A 17701-nucleotide genomic window follows, 5' to 3' on the forward strand; every position below is an offset into this window, starting at 1 on the left:
CTAGGAATGAGTGGCAGGCCCTGTGGAACACCTGGCTGCCTTGGACTGCCTTTCCCTTTCTTGCTTCCGCTGGTGACACAGGGATAAGCACTTCTCTTAACACAGATGTATGGAAACCCACAGCATAAGCAGGATGATAAGCAGCAACTGTCATTGGCCCTGGGCTGTAGTGATAGTGGGGAGGCCTAGGGAGGATTATGGAGTGCAGAGAAATGCTGCTATAAGGTGTGGCTGCCACTCAGCACAGTTGAATAGCATCCTGTGGGAATGTAGGCCTCCTGTATACAGATATTCCAACAGGAGACCAAAACCTGGAGGATTTGGAGTATGCAAAATTGACCAATTTTTAATTATTGGAAAATAATTTTTAAAATTTAAATATACTGTACAGGTCAGGGTAATGCAGGTCAAACAAAACACATTTATGGGCTTATTCCAATTAGAATGACCTGGGGAGCTTTTAAAAGTCCTGATGCCCAAGTCACACCCCTGGCCAATTAAATCAGAATCTCGGGAGGCGGGATGAATGATCAGGACTGTCTAATGTCCCAGGTGATTCCAATATGTAGTTAAGGTTGAGAACTACTGAGCTCGATGAACATCGGTTTGAGACCTCGGATTTATTTGGCATATTTTGGCAGAGGATAAGGTGAGTGCTCAGTTCCACCTGGGGCCTTCACTCGTGTTAACTGACAGGTATGCTGTATCACAGATGTCCAGTGCTCTGGGTGGAACCTCCAAAGGAAAACACCAAGTGCTCTCCTGTTCTGTTTCCCTTGAGGGCCCTAATTTCTTTGTCATGAAATGTGGGTTGTTGTGGGGATGGCAGAAGAGGTCACTGAGAAACTCATAGCCTGTTTTACCTTAAATGGTTGCAAAAACTCCTTTGATAGTCCATGCTATCTGGGTCTAACATCTTGCCCTGGGTACAATTTCTTGTTCAGTCACCTAGCTACGCTGTCTGTATGTTCTATGATAATGACCAGGCATCATACATGTGCAGTCACATTGCAACCATTCTACAAGGCCCAGTTGGTAGATACTGCACAAGAATTTATCTTCAAGGTCTCAGAAGGACTGAGTATGGCAGGCCTCACCAGATACAACCATGGTGGGCAAATGGCAGTGTCTGATATTCCTTCCCCCATCCTCAAATGGTGGTCTTTCCCACAGTCCCATCCTCACTCACATACTTTGGCTAGCACTCTCATAACTCTTAAATCTGTACCACCAATTCTTATTCTCTGCTGAGTTCCACACCCATATTTCTAACAGTCTATTAGACATTTCCACCTGAATGTCTTATAGGAACCATGGACTCAATGTGATGAATCCTGTATTCATTATTGTTTTCAATAAATTTGTTATTCTCTCGCTGTCTCCCTTTGCTTTGTTAAAAAAAAAAAAAAGGAATTTACCAAAAGGACATATAAAAGAACTGAAAAACCAGGGCTAAGAAGGAGCTGGGGAAGCTTGGTTGACAGCCCCAGAAACTCATGGGCAGCCTTTAAGATGCTGTCCTTGGGTGATTCATTTACGAATACCTCCAGTCCCTGTGTGTTTCTGCTCAAGATTCAAATTCCTGAGAGAGAAACTAATTGGCCTCTCTTGGGTCATGTGCCTACCCTGGCTTTGACTCTGGTGCGTCCTGTGATTGGATACCCCACCAGAAATCAGATAAAATGCAACAGGAGCAGTCCCCTAGCATGCTGTTACCAACAGAAGGGGGAGAACTTCCAAAATAGGGGGAAAAGGATTTTATAAAAATGTCTCCATTTTCTTGATTCAAGCATTGCACAAGTAATGCATAAGTAAATGCATTTGTGAGAAACCAAATGATGAAGAATGTAGAATAGTACTTTATTCCTCTTCCTCCTCTCATCCCCAGAGCTAAGGACCACCTAGTTATGGTGTATCTTTGCAGATCTTTTTTGTGCACTTAGATATATGTAAATATATATGTAGAAATATATGTATATACACATTAATATAACACTTTTTCTTTTCACATTAGTGTGATTTACTGCCTTCACTTAATTTCTAGGTCTTCACTATTCAAAACTTATAGCTCTACCTCATTTCTGTTTTAATATGTAATTCATGGTCAACATTAATTTAAGCAGTTCAGAAATTTCTAAGATGAAAAGTAAAAATTTCCCTCCCTCTAATCCACATTCCCCTAAACTCCTGGAGTTCTTCCGTAGAGGCAACCACTGTTAACAGTTTCTATGTAACAGAAAAAATACTTTTAGGTAAACAAGTAAGCGGGCCTATTTCTGCTTCCTTCCTATACCCTGACAATATTACAAGGCTGTTTATCTCACGTGTTAACCCATTCCTAAAATATTATAGCAAAATCAGTGAAAACAATGGATGGATGATTGGCAAGATTTTTGTTAAGAAACGTGGTACTACAGGGCCGGTCCAGTGGCGCAGCGGTTAAGTGTGCATGTTCCGCTTCAGTGGCCCCGGGGGGAACCAGGTTCACCGGTTTGGATCCTGGGTGCAGACATGGTGCTGCTTGGCAAGCCATGCTGTGGCAGGCATCCCACAAATAAAGTAGAGGAAGATGGACATGGACGTGAGCTCAGGGACAGTCTTCCTCAGCAAAAAGAGGAGGATTGGCAGCAGATGTTAGCTCAGGGCTAATCTTCTTCTTCTTCTTCAAAAAAGAAATGTGGTACTACGTAAGTTCCTGTCAGTACACTCTTTTTCCATCTTCTAAACTTCCTGACTCCAATAATATAATTTTTTCATCTTTCATATAACAGAGTCCATGTCAATTTCTTTTTATTGAAGTCACATTGGTTTATAACATTATATGAATTTCAGGTGTATATCATTATATTTCGACTTCTGTACAGACTGCATTGTGTTCACCACCAAAAGTCTAGTAGATATCTGTCACCATACGTATATGCCCCTTTACTCCCTTCTCCCTACCCGCCCCGTAACCACTAATCTGGTCTCCGTATCTATGTGTTTGTTTATCTTCCACGTATGAGTGAAGTCATACGGTAATTGTCCTTCTCTTTCTAAGATTGCTTAGCATAACACCCTCAAGGTCCATCCATGTTGTCACAAATGCATGCCAGTTTTTAAATCGACCTCTTATAGATATCCTTGCTGTTTATGAATCTGACATAGAAACCTGCTGTTTAAAGATGTTCCACACTATTCTGCTGATAGGAAGGAAATAAACTAGAAGCTGGCTTGTCAAAATCCAGTCATGATAAGTCTCTCTCCCTGGACCAGAATGTGCAGTATTACATAAATAATTTCCAGGGAGATAGACATGGGCAGGTTTTTTTTTCTTGTTTGAATTCAGGGGGAGTTCTTTTCTTCCCATAAAATATTTTGTAGATAGAAAGGAAGTTAGAATTGAATAATACAAACCTTCTTATACTATTAGCCATTTGGAAACAGCCATGTAAACAGTAAAGAAGAGGATCAGCTGGTGTGACTGCTGATGAGCAGTTTTCGGGGAGAAGGACTGTCTGGATTGCCATCTACTGGGGACAAAGGAAGCAGCTCTGGCTTTCACCTCCTCGTCTGGCTCCATAGCCAAGCTCCAAGGGGACATTGTGGACACATTTGGTCCTGCTACTCTAATCTTGTCCAATCAGATGAAAGGCTTATCGGAATGTAAAGGAATCCCCATTCTCTCGGGCATGATAAGGACTCCCCTGCTCCCCAGACCCTGAAGAAAAGCATAAGGGAAATGGTAGAAGTAGTGTTACTATTCTGTGCTGGTTCTGGGACGGCTAAGTACTTGATGTTCTCACCTGCAAACACAGCATGGAGATGTCTCCAGTATGCAGCCTATGCTGACTCTAGACCCCTGTGTTTTCTAATGGGACTTCAGGGACTAATGCCATATGAACTTGTCAAGGAATGGCACACGGCTGCTTCTAAACAAACTGTCCCACTTTCAAGGATGGGACCACTGCTAAGAGGTTAACTTAGCAGTATTGCTGTTTGTGTATCAATTCTGTTGAATAATCTGGAGATAAGTCAGAAATGGGCAGAGTTTTAGCTGATTTACTGTGATGAGAGCAAAGAGGGGATCTCTGCGGGGAAGACTTAGAATTCCCATCTGTCTGGGAACTGCCTTGACCCAAAACGCAAAGAGGCGCTCGACCCACCTGCTGTGTTCTTCTTGAGGGAATGTGGGTCTCCCTTTTGTGGAAGTTGGGCTCCTCTTGCCATCAACACTAGGTCTTTTCTTCTTCCTCTTCTCCTCCAGTCTGACCCTCTCTGAATCTATAAATCCCTGCTTACTGGCCCAAGATTAACGGTAAGCTCAGAACTAGGCCTTGCACACAGGAGACACCGGCTTGACCGACATTTGCTGAATTGACTATGAAGAATTCACAACCATAGTAGGAACCTTCTACTTGGGGTCAAAGCATCAGCAATGCCTCTCCAGTGTGTTTGGTTCCAGCCTGCAGGGGTGGGTGAAAGGCTGTTGTGTTTACTTGAAATGGACAGAAGAGATGTAGCCAGGGTGGGAGATCAGAACCAAGGTACGCAGAGCTGACTGTCAAACTCAAAGGGCAAGAGGAAGAGAAAATGGGAGGATACGTGGGTATGTCTGTGGCTTGGGGGTTGCAGTGTAGGACATAATCTATCGTGTAGACTTGATTAGGGAGGGCAGTTCAGAACTCCCACTGTGAGCGCCGAGCGCATGTGGCTCTCTTCTCTTGGTGGGTGTTGTGGGGCTTACACGGAGGCCTGAGGGAGTGAAGGAGGGCCCACATTTATACACTCTGACTTCTCATAAATTCCTGAGGTATGTTTTAATAATTAATAGTACAAATAGACAGAAAATCAAGATAGACCATATTCTGGGCCATAAAACCAGTCCCAATACATTTAAAAGGATTGAAGTCACACAAAGTGTGTTCTCTGATCACAATGGAATTAAATTAGAAATCAATAACTGGACAATTCTTGAAAAATCTCCAAATATTTGGAAACTAAATAATACATTTTTTAAATTGCCCATGGATCAAAGAAGAAATCAAAAGAGAAACTTAGAAAATATTTTGAACTGAGTGAAAATGAAAACACAACACATCAAAATTTGTGGGATGCCACTAAAACAATACTTAGGAAATTTACAGCACTAAGTGTCTGATTTAGAAAAGATGAAAAATTTCAAATCAATGACCTTAGTTTCCACCTTGAGAAACTAAAAGAAGAGCACCTTAAGCCCAAATTAAGCAGAAGAAAGGAAATAATGTGCATGTTTTTATTTTTTATTGAGATATAATTGACGTATAGCATGGTGGTAGTTTTAGGTATACAGCATAATGACTTGATATATGTAAATGTTATGAAATGATCACCACTATAAATTTAGTTAATATCCATCACCTCCATATAGTTATAGTTTTTTTCTTATCATGAGAACTTTTAAGATTTACTCTCTTAGCAACTTTCTTTTTTTTTTTTTAAAGATTTTATTTTTCCTTTTTTTCCCAAGGCCCCCCAGTACATAGTTTTGTATTTTGAGTTCTGGGTCCTTCTAGTTGTGGCATGTGGGATCCTGCCTCAGCGTGGCTTGACGAGCAGTGCCATGTCCGTGCCCAGGATCCGAACCGGCAAAACCCCAGGCCGCTGAATCAGAGTGCGCAAACTTAACCACTCGGCCACGGGGCCAGCCCGGCAACTTTCAAATATACACTACAGTATTGTTAACTAATCACCATGCTATAAATTACACACCCAGGACTTACATGTCTTATAACTGGACATTTATAACTTTTGACCCCCACCCATTCCCCCCACCCCACACCCCACCTCTGGCAAGCACAAAACTGTTCTTTGAATCTATGAGTTCGATTTCTTAGACCTGACCTCGAAGTGAGGTCAGACAGTATTTGCCTTTCTCCATCTGGTTTATTTCACTTAGCATAATGCCCTCGAGGTTCACCTGTGTTGTTGCAAATTGCAGGATTTCCTTCTTTTCTATGGCTGAATAATATTCCATTGTATGTATATACCATATTTTCTTTATCCATTCATCTGCCAATGGACACTTAGGTTGTTTCTATGTTTGGTCTGTTGTAAATAACGCTGCAAAACCTGTGGGGGTGCACGTATCTTTTCAAAATAGTGATTTCATTTCCTTTGGATAAATACCCAGAAGTGGGATAGCTGGATCGTACAGTATTTTTATTTTCAACTTTTTGAGGAAACTCCATAAAGGCTTAACCAATTTACATTCCCACTGACAGTGCACACGGGTTTCCTTTTCTCACGTCCTCACCAGCAGTTGTTATTTCTTACCTTTTTGATGATAACCAATCTAACAGGTTGAGGTGATATCTCATTGTGGTTTTGATTTGCAGTTCCCTGAAGATTAGTGATGTTGAGCATCTGTTCACTTACCTGTTGGCCATTTGTATGTCTTCTTTGGAAAAATGTCTATTTGGTTCCTCTGCCCATTTTAAAAATTAGATTTTTTTTTGTTATTGAGTTGTATGAGTTCCTTATATCTTTTGGATGTTAACTCCTTATCAGATATATGATTTGCAAATATTGTCTCCCATTCCATAGGTTGCCTTTTTACTTTGTTGATAGTTTCCTTTACTGTACAGAAGCTTTTTATTTTATTTTTTATTTTTTTGGTGAGGAAGACTGGCCCTGAGCTAACATCCGTTGCCAATCTTCCTCTTTTTGCTTGAGGAAGCTTGTTGCTGAGCTAACACCTGTGCCAGAATTCCTCTATTTTGTATGTGGGATGCCGCCACAGTATGGCTTGATGAGCAGTGTGTAGGTCTGCACTCTGCATCCAAACCCGCAAACCCTGGGCTGCCAAAGTGGAGTGCACGAACTTAACCACTACACCACTGGCTCGGCCCCTATTTTTATTTTTTAATTGAGATATAATTGATATGTAACGTTGTAAAAGTTTAAAGTGCACGACATGTTGATTTGATATATTTATATACTGCAGTATGATTGCCATTGGAGCGTTAGCTAGCACCTCTATCATATCACATAATTATCATTTTGCTTTTGTGGTGGGAATAATTAAGATCTAATCTCTTAGCAAGTTTGATTTATATAATATTATTGTCTATAATTGGTATATTGTGCATTAGATCTCTGGCATTTATTTATCTGCAAGTTGCAAGCTTGTACCCCTAAACAACATCTCTCCTATTGCCCCATCCCCAGTCCCTGGTAACCACCATTCTATTCTCTATTTCTAGGAGTTCAGCTTTTTTAGATTTCTTGTCTAAGTAAGATCATACGGTATTTATCTTTCTTTGTCTGACTTATCTCTCTTAGCATAATGTCCTCAAGGCCCATCAATATTGTTGCAAATGGATTTCATTCTTTTTCATGGCTGAATAATATTCCACTGGATATGTATATATACCACATCTTCTTAATCCATTCATCTATTAATGGACACTTAGGTTGTTTCCATATCTTGGCTATTGAGAATAACACTGCAATAAACATGGGAATGCATCTATCTCTTTGATATCCTGTTTTCATTTCCTTTGGCTATATACCCAGAAGTGGAATTGCTGGATCTTATGGTTGTTGCATTTTTAATTTTTTGAGGAAACTCCATGCTGTTTTTCCATAGTGGCTGAACTAATTTACATTCCCGCCAACAATGCACAAGGGTTCCCTTCTCTTCACATCCTCACCAACACTTTTTATCTATTGTCTTCTTGATGATAGCTATTTTAATAGGTGTGAGGGGATATCTCATAGTGGTTTGGATTTGTATTTCCCTGATGATTAGTGATGCTGAGCACCTTTTCATGTACCTGTTGGCCATCTGGATGTCTGCTTTGGAAAAACGTCCACTTAGTTTCTCTGCCCATTTTTTCAATGAATTGTTTTTTTTTTGTTATTTAGTTGTATGAGTTCTTTATATATTTTGGATCATAACCCCTTATTTGATATATGGTTTGCTATTTTCTCTTAGTCTGTAGGTTGTCTTTTCATTTTGTTGATTCTTTCTTTCTTTTTTTTTTTTTTTGAGGAAGATTAGCCCTGAGCCAACATCTACCACCAATCTGCCTCGTTTTGCTAAGGAAGATTGCCCCTGAGCCAGCAACTGCTCCCATCCTCCTCTATTTTATATGTGGGACACCTGCCACAGCATGGCCTGACAAACAGTGTGCACATCTGTGCCTGGAATCCGAACCCGCCAACCACAGGCTGCTGAAGTAGAGCATGTGAACCTGACCACCTTGCCACCAGGCTGGCCCTGTTGATTGTTTCTTTCACTGTGCAAAGCTTTTAAGTTTGATCTAATTACATTTTTTTTGCTTTTGCTGTTTGTGCTTTTCGTGTTGTATCCAGAAAATCATTGCCAAGACTAATTTTGAGGAGCTTATTTCCCATCTTTTTTTCCCTAGGAGTTTTATGGTACTAGGTCTTATGTTTAAGTTTTTGAGTTAATTTTTGTGAGTGGTGTAAGATAGGGGTCCAATTTCATTTTTCTGCTTCTGGTTATCCAGTTTTCCCACCACCATTTATTGAAGAGACTATCTATTCCTCATTGGGTGTTCTAGGCATGCTTGTCAAATATTAGTTGATGGTGTATGTGTGAGTTTAGTTCTGGGCTTTCAATTCTGTTCCATTGGTCTATGTGTCTGTTTTTATGCCATTATCATACTGTTTTAATTACTATTGCTTTGTAGTGTAGTTTGAAATCAGGAAGTGTGATGCCTTCTATTTTATTCTTCTTCCTCAGTATTGCTTTGGCTATTCAGAATCTTATGTGGTTTCATACAAATTTTAGGATTGTTTTTTCTATTTCAGTGAAAAATGCCATTGATGTTTTGATAGGGAGTGCGTTGAATCTATAGATGGCTTTGGGTAGTATGGACATTTTAACAATATTCATTTTTCCCATCCATGAACATGGGATATCTTTCCATTTATTTGTGACTTCTTTGATTTATTTCATTAATGTCTTGTACTTTTCAGAGTAGACATCTTTAACTTTGTTTCTCAAATTTATTCCTAGGTATTTTATTCTTTTTGATGTAATTGTAAATGGGATTTTTTCTTAATTTCTTCTTCTAAGAGTTCATTTTTAGTGTCTAGAAATCCAACAGATTTTTGTATATTTATTTTGTATCCTGTAACTTTACTGAATTTATTAGTTCTAACAGTTTTTTGGTGGAGTTTTTAAGATTTTCTATATATAAAATCATGTCATCTGCAAATAGAGACAATTTTATTTCTTCTTTTCCAATTCTGATGCTTTTATTTCATTTTACAGCATGATTGGTCTGGCTGATTGGATTTCCAGTACTAGGCTGAATAAGAGTGGGGAGAGTGTGGATCCTGGTCTTTTTCCTCATCTTAGAGAAAAAGCTTTCAACATTTTACCATTGAACATGATGTTAGCTGTGGGCTTGTCATACTTGGCCTTTATTATGTTGACTTACATTCCTTCATACCTAATTTGTTAAGAGTTTTTATCATGAATGGATGTTGAATTTTGCTAAATGCTTATTTTGCATCTATTGAGATAATTTTTTTCTTTCATTCTATTAATGTGTCACATTGATTGATTTGTGTGTATTGAACCATCCTTGCTTCCCAAGGATAAATCCCACCTGATCATGGTGAATGATCCTTTTGCTAGTATTTTGGTGAGAATTTTTGCATCTATATTCATCAGGAATATTGACCTGTAGTCTTCTTTTCTGGTAGTGTCTTTTTCTCGCTTTGGTATCAGGGTGATGCTGACCTTGTAAAATCAGTTTGGGAGTGTTTCCTCTTCTTCAATTTTTGGGAAGAGTTTGAGAAGTATCGGCATTAATTATTTGGTAAAATTCACCAGTGAAGCCATCTGGTCTTGGGATTTTCTTCATTGGAAGGTTTTTGATTACTGATTCAATATTCTTACTAATAATTGGTCTGTTCAGATTTTCTGTTTATTCTTGATTCAGTCTTGGTATGTTGTACGTTTCTAGGAATTTATCCATTTCTTTTAGTTTATCTAATTTGTTGATTTATAATGTATCATAATAGTTTCTTATAATCCATGGTATTTCTGTGTTATCAGTTATATCTCCTCTTTCATTTATTATTTTATTTATTTGAATCTTTTTCTTTTTTCTTACTTACTCTACCTAAAGGTTTGTCACTTTTGTTTATCTTTTCAAAGAACCAACTCTAAGTTTGGTTAAACTTTTCTATTGTTTTCATGTTCTCTATTTTATTTATTTATGCTCTAATCTTTATATTTCCTTCCTTCTGCTCACTTTGGGCTCAGTTTGTTCTTCTTTTTCTAGTTCTTTAAGGCATAGTGTTGTTATTTGAGATCTTTCTTGTTTCTTAATGTAGGCATTTATTGCTATGAATTTCCCTCTTAGAACCACTTTTGCTGCATCTGATAAGTTTTGGTATGTTGTGTTTTGTTTGTCTCAAGATATTTTTTGATTTCTTTTGATTTCTTCTTTGACACATTGGCTGTTCAGGTGCATGTTGTTTAATCTCCACTTGTTTGTGAATTTTCCAGTTTTTTTCTTGCAGTTGATTTCTAGTTTCATATCATTGTGGTTGGAAAAGATGCTTGATATGATTTCAATCCTCTTAAAGTGATTAACACTTGTTTTGTGGCCTAACAGATAATCTATCCCAGAGTGTGTTCCATGTGTACATGAGAGAAATGTGTACTTTGCTGCTTTTGGATGGAATGATCTGTAAATGTCTGTTAAGTTTACCTGGTCTAATGTGTAGTTTAAATCCAGTGTTTCCTTGTTGATTTTTCTGACTGGATGATCTATCCATTGATGAAAGTAGGGTGTTGAAGTCCCTTACTAATATTGTACTGCTGTCTATTTCTCCCTTTACGTCTGTTAATATTTGCTTTATATATTTAGGCGCTCTATGTGGGGTGCATACATAATTACAAACATTATATCCTCTTGTTGGATTGATGACTTTATTATTATATAATGACCTTTGATTCATATTACAGTCTTTGTATTAAAGTCTATTTTGTGTGATATAAATATAGCTACCCAGCTTTCTTTTGGTTTCTATTTGCATATCTTTTTCTATCCCTTCACTTTCAGTCAGTGTGTCCATAAAGTTGAAGTGAGTCTCTTGTAGGCAGCATATAGTTGGGTCTTGTTTTTTGGTTTTTGTTTTGTTTTTTTTTAATCTACTCAGCCACTCTGTGTCTTTTGAATGAAGAAATTAGGTCTTTTACATTTAAAGTAATTATTGATAGATATGGGCATATTGTGATTTTGTTAATTGTTTTCTGCTGTTTTGTTTTTCCTTTGTTCCTTTGTTCTTTTCTTGCTCTCTTCCTTTGTGATTTGATGATTTTCTGTAGTGGTATGCTTAGATTCTTTTTATCTTTTGTGTATCTACTGTAGGTTTTTGCTTTGTGGTTACTGTAAGGCTTACATAACACATCTTAGAGTTATAATAGTCTATTTTAAGCTGTATGTTTTAAAATTAACTAGTTAAAAATTAAGAAAAAAATTTACATACAGTAAAATGGAATTTTTTTTCTTTTGGTGAACAGTTCTATGAGTTTTAACATCTGTGTAGTTTTGTGTAACCACCACCACAATTAGTATAGAATTAGAATAATTGAATCACCCCCCAAATTCCCTCATGTTGCCCCTTTGTAGTCAAACCCTCCCTCAACCCTAACCCTTGGCAATCACTGACCTGTTCTCCAACACTATCCTTTTACCTTTTCCAGAGTGTCGTATAAATGGATTCACACAGTAAGTGACCTGTAGAGTCTGGCTTCTTTAACTCAGTGTAACGCCCTTTGGATTCATACACATTTTTGAGTGTATCAGTAGTTCTTTCCTTATTTTTTTGTTGCATATCATTCCATTGTATGAATGGGCCACAGTCTGGTTATCCATTCACCCATTATGGGACATTGGTTGTTTTTAATTTTTGGTGATTGTTAGTTAAGCTGCTATAAGCATCCATATACAAGTTTATATGTGAACATAGGTTTTCATTTCTCTAGGGTAAATACCAGGAGTGGAATTTCTGGGTCATATAGTAAAAGTATGTTTAACTTTACAAGAAACTGACAAATTTTTCCAGAGTGGTTATACCATTTTGCCTTCTCACTGGTGAAGTATGAGAGTTAGAGTTGCTTTACCTTCTCACCAGCACTTGGTATTATGAATTTAAAAAAATTTAGCCATTTTAATATCTATGTAGTTGTATGTCATTATGGTTTTACTTTGCATTTCCCTAATGACTAATGATGTTGAGTATCTTTTCTTGTGCTTATTTGCCATCCATACATTTTCTTTGAATTGTCTGTTTAAGTCTTTTGCCATTTCTTTTCAGTTTTAATGAAATTTTGGGGGATAATTTTGGATTTATAGAAAATTTGCAAAAATAGAACATAGTTCCTGTATACTTTTTACCCAGTTTCTCCTAATGTTTAAGTCTTATATAATCATGGTATATTTGTCAAAAGAGATTTACCTTTGTACTACACTATTAACTATATTTCATACCTTATTCAGATTTCACCGTTTTTTCTGCTAATAGTCTTTTTTTTTTTTGCTCCAGGACAAAATCCAGAGGGCCTAGATTTGAAATTTTCTTCTCTCATTGTATTAATCACTTGGGTATCTTCATCTTCTTGGAGAAGTTGTACCCAGAGCCATCTGACCTGCTCCAATCTGGACTGATTGGTTTCTAGAGCTCCCCCATAGTTGCCATCTTGGACTCTCCCTTTACCTTCATCCTGGGTATTCCCTTCACCTCTTTCTTGGGGTGAATCTCTTGTTTTCTGGATCCCATGGCTTTCTCTTTCATGGTTTACTATCTCATTTTGGTAAAATACATCTTTTTTGGAACTTCCAGATAAAAGGAAGATAGAAAATCATTTTTGTATAGATAACTTTATTCTACCCTCAAATTTAATTAGTTTTCCTGGGTGTGATTAATTTTATTAGGGTAGGGTATCTAGGCTAGGGTAGAGTATCCAGTTATTTAATCAAACATTAGGTATTGCTGTAAAAATAGATTGTTTAAGGTTTATAATCAGGTAACTTTTAAGTAGAGGAGCTTACCCTTGATAATGTGGATGGGCTTCATCCAATCTAGTGAAGGCCTTAAGAGCAAAAAACTGAAGCTTCCTGAAAAAGAAGAAATTCTGCTTAAAGACTGCCCTATCAACTCATGCCTGAGTTTCCAGTCTGGCAACCTGCCCTATAAACTTCAGACTTGCTTTCTCCTAAAAACGTGTGAGCCAATTTTTTAAAAAGAAATCTCTTAATTATCTATGTCTATGTCTCTCCTATTTCTCTGGAGAACCCTAATACACAGGGTATAGAATTATAGATTAGAAATACATTTCTCTTAGAATTTTGAAGGCATAGCTCCATTGGTTTCTAGCTTCCAGTGATGCTGTTGAGAAATTTGATACAATTCTGACCCTTGAGGCTTTATATAAAATTAATTTTTACTCTCTCAAAGCTTGTAGAATCTTCTCATCACCCATGGTGGTCTGAAAGTGCATGGTCAGGTTTATTTTCATCCATTGTGCTGGGTTCTCAGAGTCCCTTTCAATCTAGAAACTCATAGCCCTTTAGTTCTGGGAAATTTTCTTGAATTATTTGTTTGAAGTTTTCCTTACCTCCATTATCTCCGTTTTCTCTTTCTGGAAATCCTATTATTTGGATATTGGATCTAGTGCAATGGTCTACAAGTCTTCTTCTTCCTTTTTCCCTATTTTTAACTTCTTTGGGATATTTCCTCAACCTTATCTTCCAAGCACTCTCTTAGATTCTAATATCATGCTTTTAATTTCCAAGAGCTCTTTTGTGTTTTCTGAACGTTCATTTCTATAAAGCATTTTGATCTTGTTTCGTGGATGCCACGTAATTTATTATCTGTGAAGATGTAATGGTAATTTGCTTGTTTTGAAGTTTACTTATTGTAGGCCCTGGTTCCCCCAGCGGCAATTTTCTGTTTGTGTTTTGCAGTCTTATTTTAGAGAATTTCTTTAAATGTCTTGTGATCCTTGGTTGGCTGCTCAGTAACAATGGGGACTAATTGGGGGCCAGCCCAGTGGTGTAGTGGTTGAGTTCACGTGCTCCACTTTGGTGGCCTTGGGGTTCACGAGTTCAGATCCTGGGCACAGACCTATGCACGGCTCATCAAGCCATGCTTTGGCAGGTGTCCCATATATAAAACAGAGGAAGATGGGCACAGATGTTAGCTCAGGGCCAATATTCCTCAGCAAAAAATAAAATAAAATAAAATAAACAGGGACTAAATGCTGTGAGCACTGGGTGTCTTGAGGGGGGTGTCTTGTAGCTGAATTTCTCTGTAGGGTGCCCTGGTTGAGTCAATTGTTGGGGGAAGTTCCAATGTTATTACCTTTAAACTTTCCCTCTTAGTAAGTTAACCTTATAATTTGTGGTCCAAAATGGAATATTTCTGAGAGTGAAAGTATGTGCTGTTACTATGCCTGATTGTCAGGCATAAACTCAGACTATCCTAGGCAAATTAGAGAATAGTCACCCACTTCCTGGTAGTGATATTTATCAGAGAAAATTCTTCCACATCCAGTATGGATACTAGAAGTCAAGTTGTCTGCAACTAGGAACTGTGTGGAGGAAGAGGTCTGGGAGTCTCATCGTTCATCTTTCAAAGTGCATGCTTACAGCCTCAAATTGGAAGCTACCCACATGTCAACCAGCAATAGAGTAGAAAATTGTGGAATAGTCATACAATAGACTACTAATGAAAAAGAATGTGCTTTCACTACATACAACAAAATGAACGAACCTCATATAGTGTTGAGCAACAATAACAAAAAGCCAAATAAAGGTTACTTACTGTATGATTCCAGTTATATAAAGTTCAAGAACTGACAAAATGAATCCATGATGATAGAAGCCATAGTAATGGCTACCTTTGGGGCATTCATGGGGAGGCATCAATCTTACCAATGGCATTGATGGGGAAGGGGCATGAAAGAGCCTGTAGGTTAGCTGGAAATATTCTATATCTTCTTTTGGGTGCTGGTTACATGCGTGTATACATGTGTAAATATTCATTGAACTACACAGTTGTGCACTCTACTGTATGTAAATGATCTCAATTATTAAGCAAAATGTTGAGGTTTTATGAGACAAGTGAGATGACTACAGGCCGACCAAGGGTGATGGTGGTAGGGGTAGAGGATTGAGGATCATAGCTCTATGGCATTGAAATAGTATTTGAGCTAGGCTTTAAAATAATGGTTCTTAACATTTCTCAGGTCTAGGTCACTGAATTGATGGAAACTATAGCCTTCATTAAAAGCCCCTTGGATACACAAAGGCATACCCAACTTGTGTAATTATTTCATGGCCCTATTAATATCCTTCTATGACTTTCTTGGGAATCAATGGGTCCTGGGCTAAGGACTCCTTCCCAGATCAATGGGTAGGTTTACAAATGGGAGGGGCAAGAGTGGAATTCCAGCTAGGTAAACCCCTGTAGTGAGGGAGAGTATCTGCTAGCACATAAGAATACGAGGGAGAGAGAGGCAAAGAATCCTCAGTAATCCGCTTCAGTAGAATTTCCCGTTGACATCCCCACCCAGGACAGATTCTCAGCAGCAAGTCTGCAGGTAAAATTACTGCTTATACCGAGTAACCGTGGCTCTAGGCTCTACTTACAAAAGTTAATACCATGTTTGCTTACAAGAATCAGCTTGCTTTAACCTGTAGTATTTTACACTGAGCATCTTACTCATCAGGAATGTCTTTCTGCAGCCTTGGTCATTTTGCTTTCTAATAATTTTCCCCCCAGTGTAGGATTGTGCAACCTCTTAAGCATCTGCTGCTTGGGACACTCATGAGATGGTGTAGATGCATTAATTGCTTAAAATTCTTCACGGCCTCTCTCTGCTGAGTCCATTCCTATGTGAGATGTATACTTCCCACCCCTTTGATGTCAAACTTGTCAATGTCATTTGCTTTGGCCAGTGCAATGCAAGAAGTACTGGAAGCTGCCTTTAAGCAGCAGCTTTATGAGTTCCCATTGCTTGGTTCCACTATCACTTTTTTTTTCTTGTGCCTTCAAGTGGCATGTCTTAGATAGGGGCTGCTCTGGACCCCCTATCCAGAGATTTAGGGGATCCAGAGATTTATGTTTGCTTTTCTATCACAGCATAACATAGTGAAAGCTGACTAATACACCAGGACATCTGAGAAAGTCTCTTGGATGAGTTGAGCAGAATCTGCTATTGAGTCTTTTCTCAAGGCCCTGAGAATTTTCTCTCCATTTTCATCTGTCATGAGAGTCACTTTATATAGGCTTCCTGAATATCTAAAAATGAAGAGTGCCTAGGTTATTTTTAATTAATAAAGAAATGTAAAGACCATAAATCATTGGAATTAATGTACTACCACAACTGAGAACAAAATATTTTATTTCTCTCAATAAAACTATAGTTTACAATAGTATTTACTAAATAAATTATATAATTTCTCTTTTACAAGCAATAAACTAAATCACAAATATTTCAAAGACAATGTATGTACACAACATAAGGCCTTTTATAAATAGCTTTGCTTTTCTCATTTCACTAGTAAACAGTGAAAAAATCTTTATAGAAGCTAGTTTTCTATAAAGTATATGCAGACCTATTACACTGATCTTCATATGAAACCAATTTAAACTTTTAATGACATGGGCTATGATTATAATTTTGCAAAAAAGAGAATTTATACTTTATTTACCATTTTGCATGGATGGATTTTAAAAAATATATAAGCAGGTTACATATGTTGCTTATGTATAATGACTGGATGCATGCAAAATGACATAATGCAAGTGTCAATAGGAAAATAGCACTTCCAAGTCCAAAAAGGTGATCGGCAATGGTATAGGAAGCAGCTTAAATATAGTTCATGCAGTTCTCCACAGTTCAGCAAGCAACAGCAAAGGACAGAGTAGTGTGGTATTTTTCACATCACATCTGCTGGTCAGCCTATGGTCCAAGGTTCCCCTGACGTCTCGAACTCCTAAATCCAGTTGATCATTACTCTGTGTATCGTGGGGCTCAGCCAAGTTCCTTTGAGTGATTCTGGAGTGGAGAAACTTCTCTCCCACGACTGTGTTCATGTCTCATTCACTGGCTTAGGTGGTCTCCACTGTCGCTTACTGGGGGGAGAAAAAGAAAGCAAGCGGCCGTAAGACTAAGTTTTGGCATCAATTTATAACTGCTCCTCATGAGTAGGAACACATGTTCATGATTCTTCCCAATGACTTGTGCCTGGGAAACGTGCAGGTAGAAGTGGGGTGCGTTAGGCTGGGGATGCTTCCGCAAGGATTAGCATAGCATACGCTTCTCTGGTGGACCGACGTGTTCATTACACCAAGGTTTAAGTCCTCACTAAATCACAGCACCGTACTAGGGACGCAGAAAACAACAATGCTGGCTAAGACACATCCCTGCCCTCTAAGTGCAGCGCTTTGGGAATGTGCTGTGGTATATCACAGGCCTGAGGCCAATAAGGAGAACCTGAACATGGTCTTGAACTCACGAACGCTGTATTCGTTTTCAAACGCGATCCCTGCGGCTGGGGAGTGAAAGTATGTCCAGCAAATGTTTAACCTAAAATGGTAACCATTTAAGGTCAGAGGCAGCTAATCCGACCTGTGCTAGTTGTGCTAAGATACACATGGGGAAATGGGACCACGTTCAGAC

At 38.3% G+C, this 17701-nt stretch overlaps 1 protein-coding gene across 8 annotated transcripts in view; it reads right to left on the reverse strand.

Moving 5' to 3' along the window:
- Positions 1 to 16403: 16403 nt before the first annotated feature.
- PIP5K1B (phosphatidylinositol-4-phosphate 5-kinase type 1 beta) overlaps positions 16404 to 17701 on the reverse strand; it is a 279654-nt gene continuing 278356 nt past the window's right edge. For all 8 annotated transcript variants that reach the window (XM_070590460.1, XM_070590458.1, XM_070590464.1 and 5 more), the window contains one exon: positions 16404 to 17154. In XM_070590460.1, coding sequence (XP_070446561.1) covers positions 17152 to 17154 — 3 coding nt within the window. In that variant the 3' untranslated portion in view covers positions 16404 to 17151. The remainder of the gene's footprint in view (positions 17155 to 17701) is intronic.

The sequence above is a fragment of the Equus przewalskii genome, chromosome 22 (assembly GCF_037783145.1).
Source record: "Equus przewalskii isolate Varuska chromosome 22, EquPr2, whole genome shotgun sequence".
NCBI classification, from domain to species: Eukaryota; Metazoa; Chordata; class Mammalia; order Perissodactyla; family Equidae; genus Equus; species Equus przewalskii.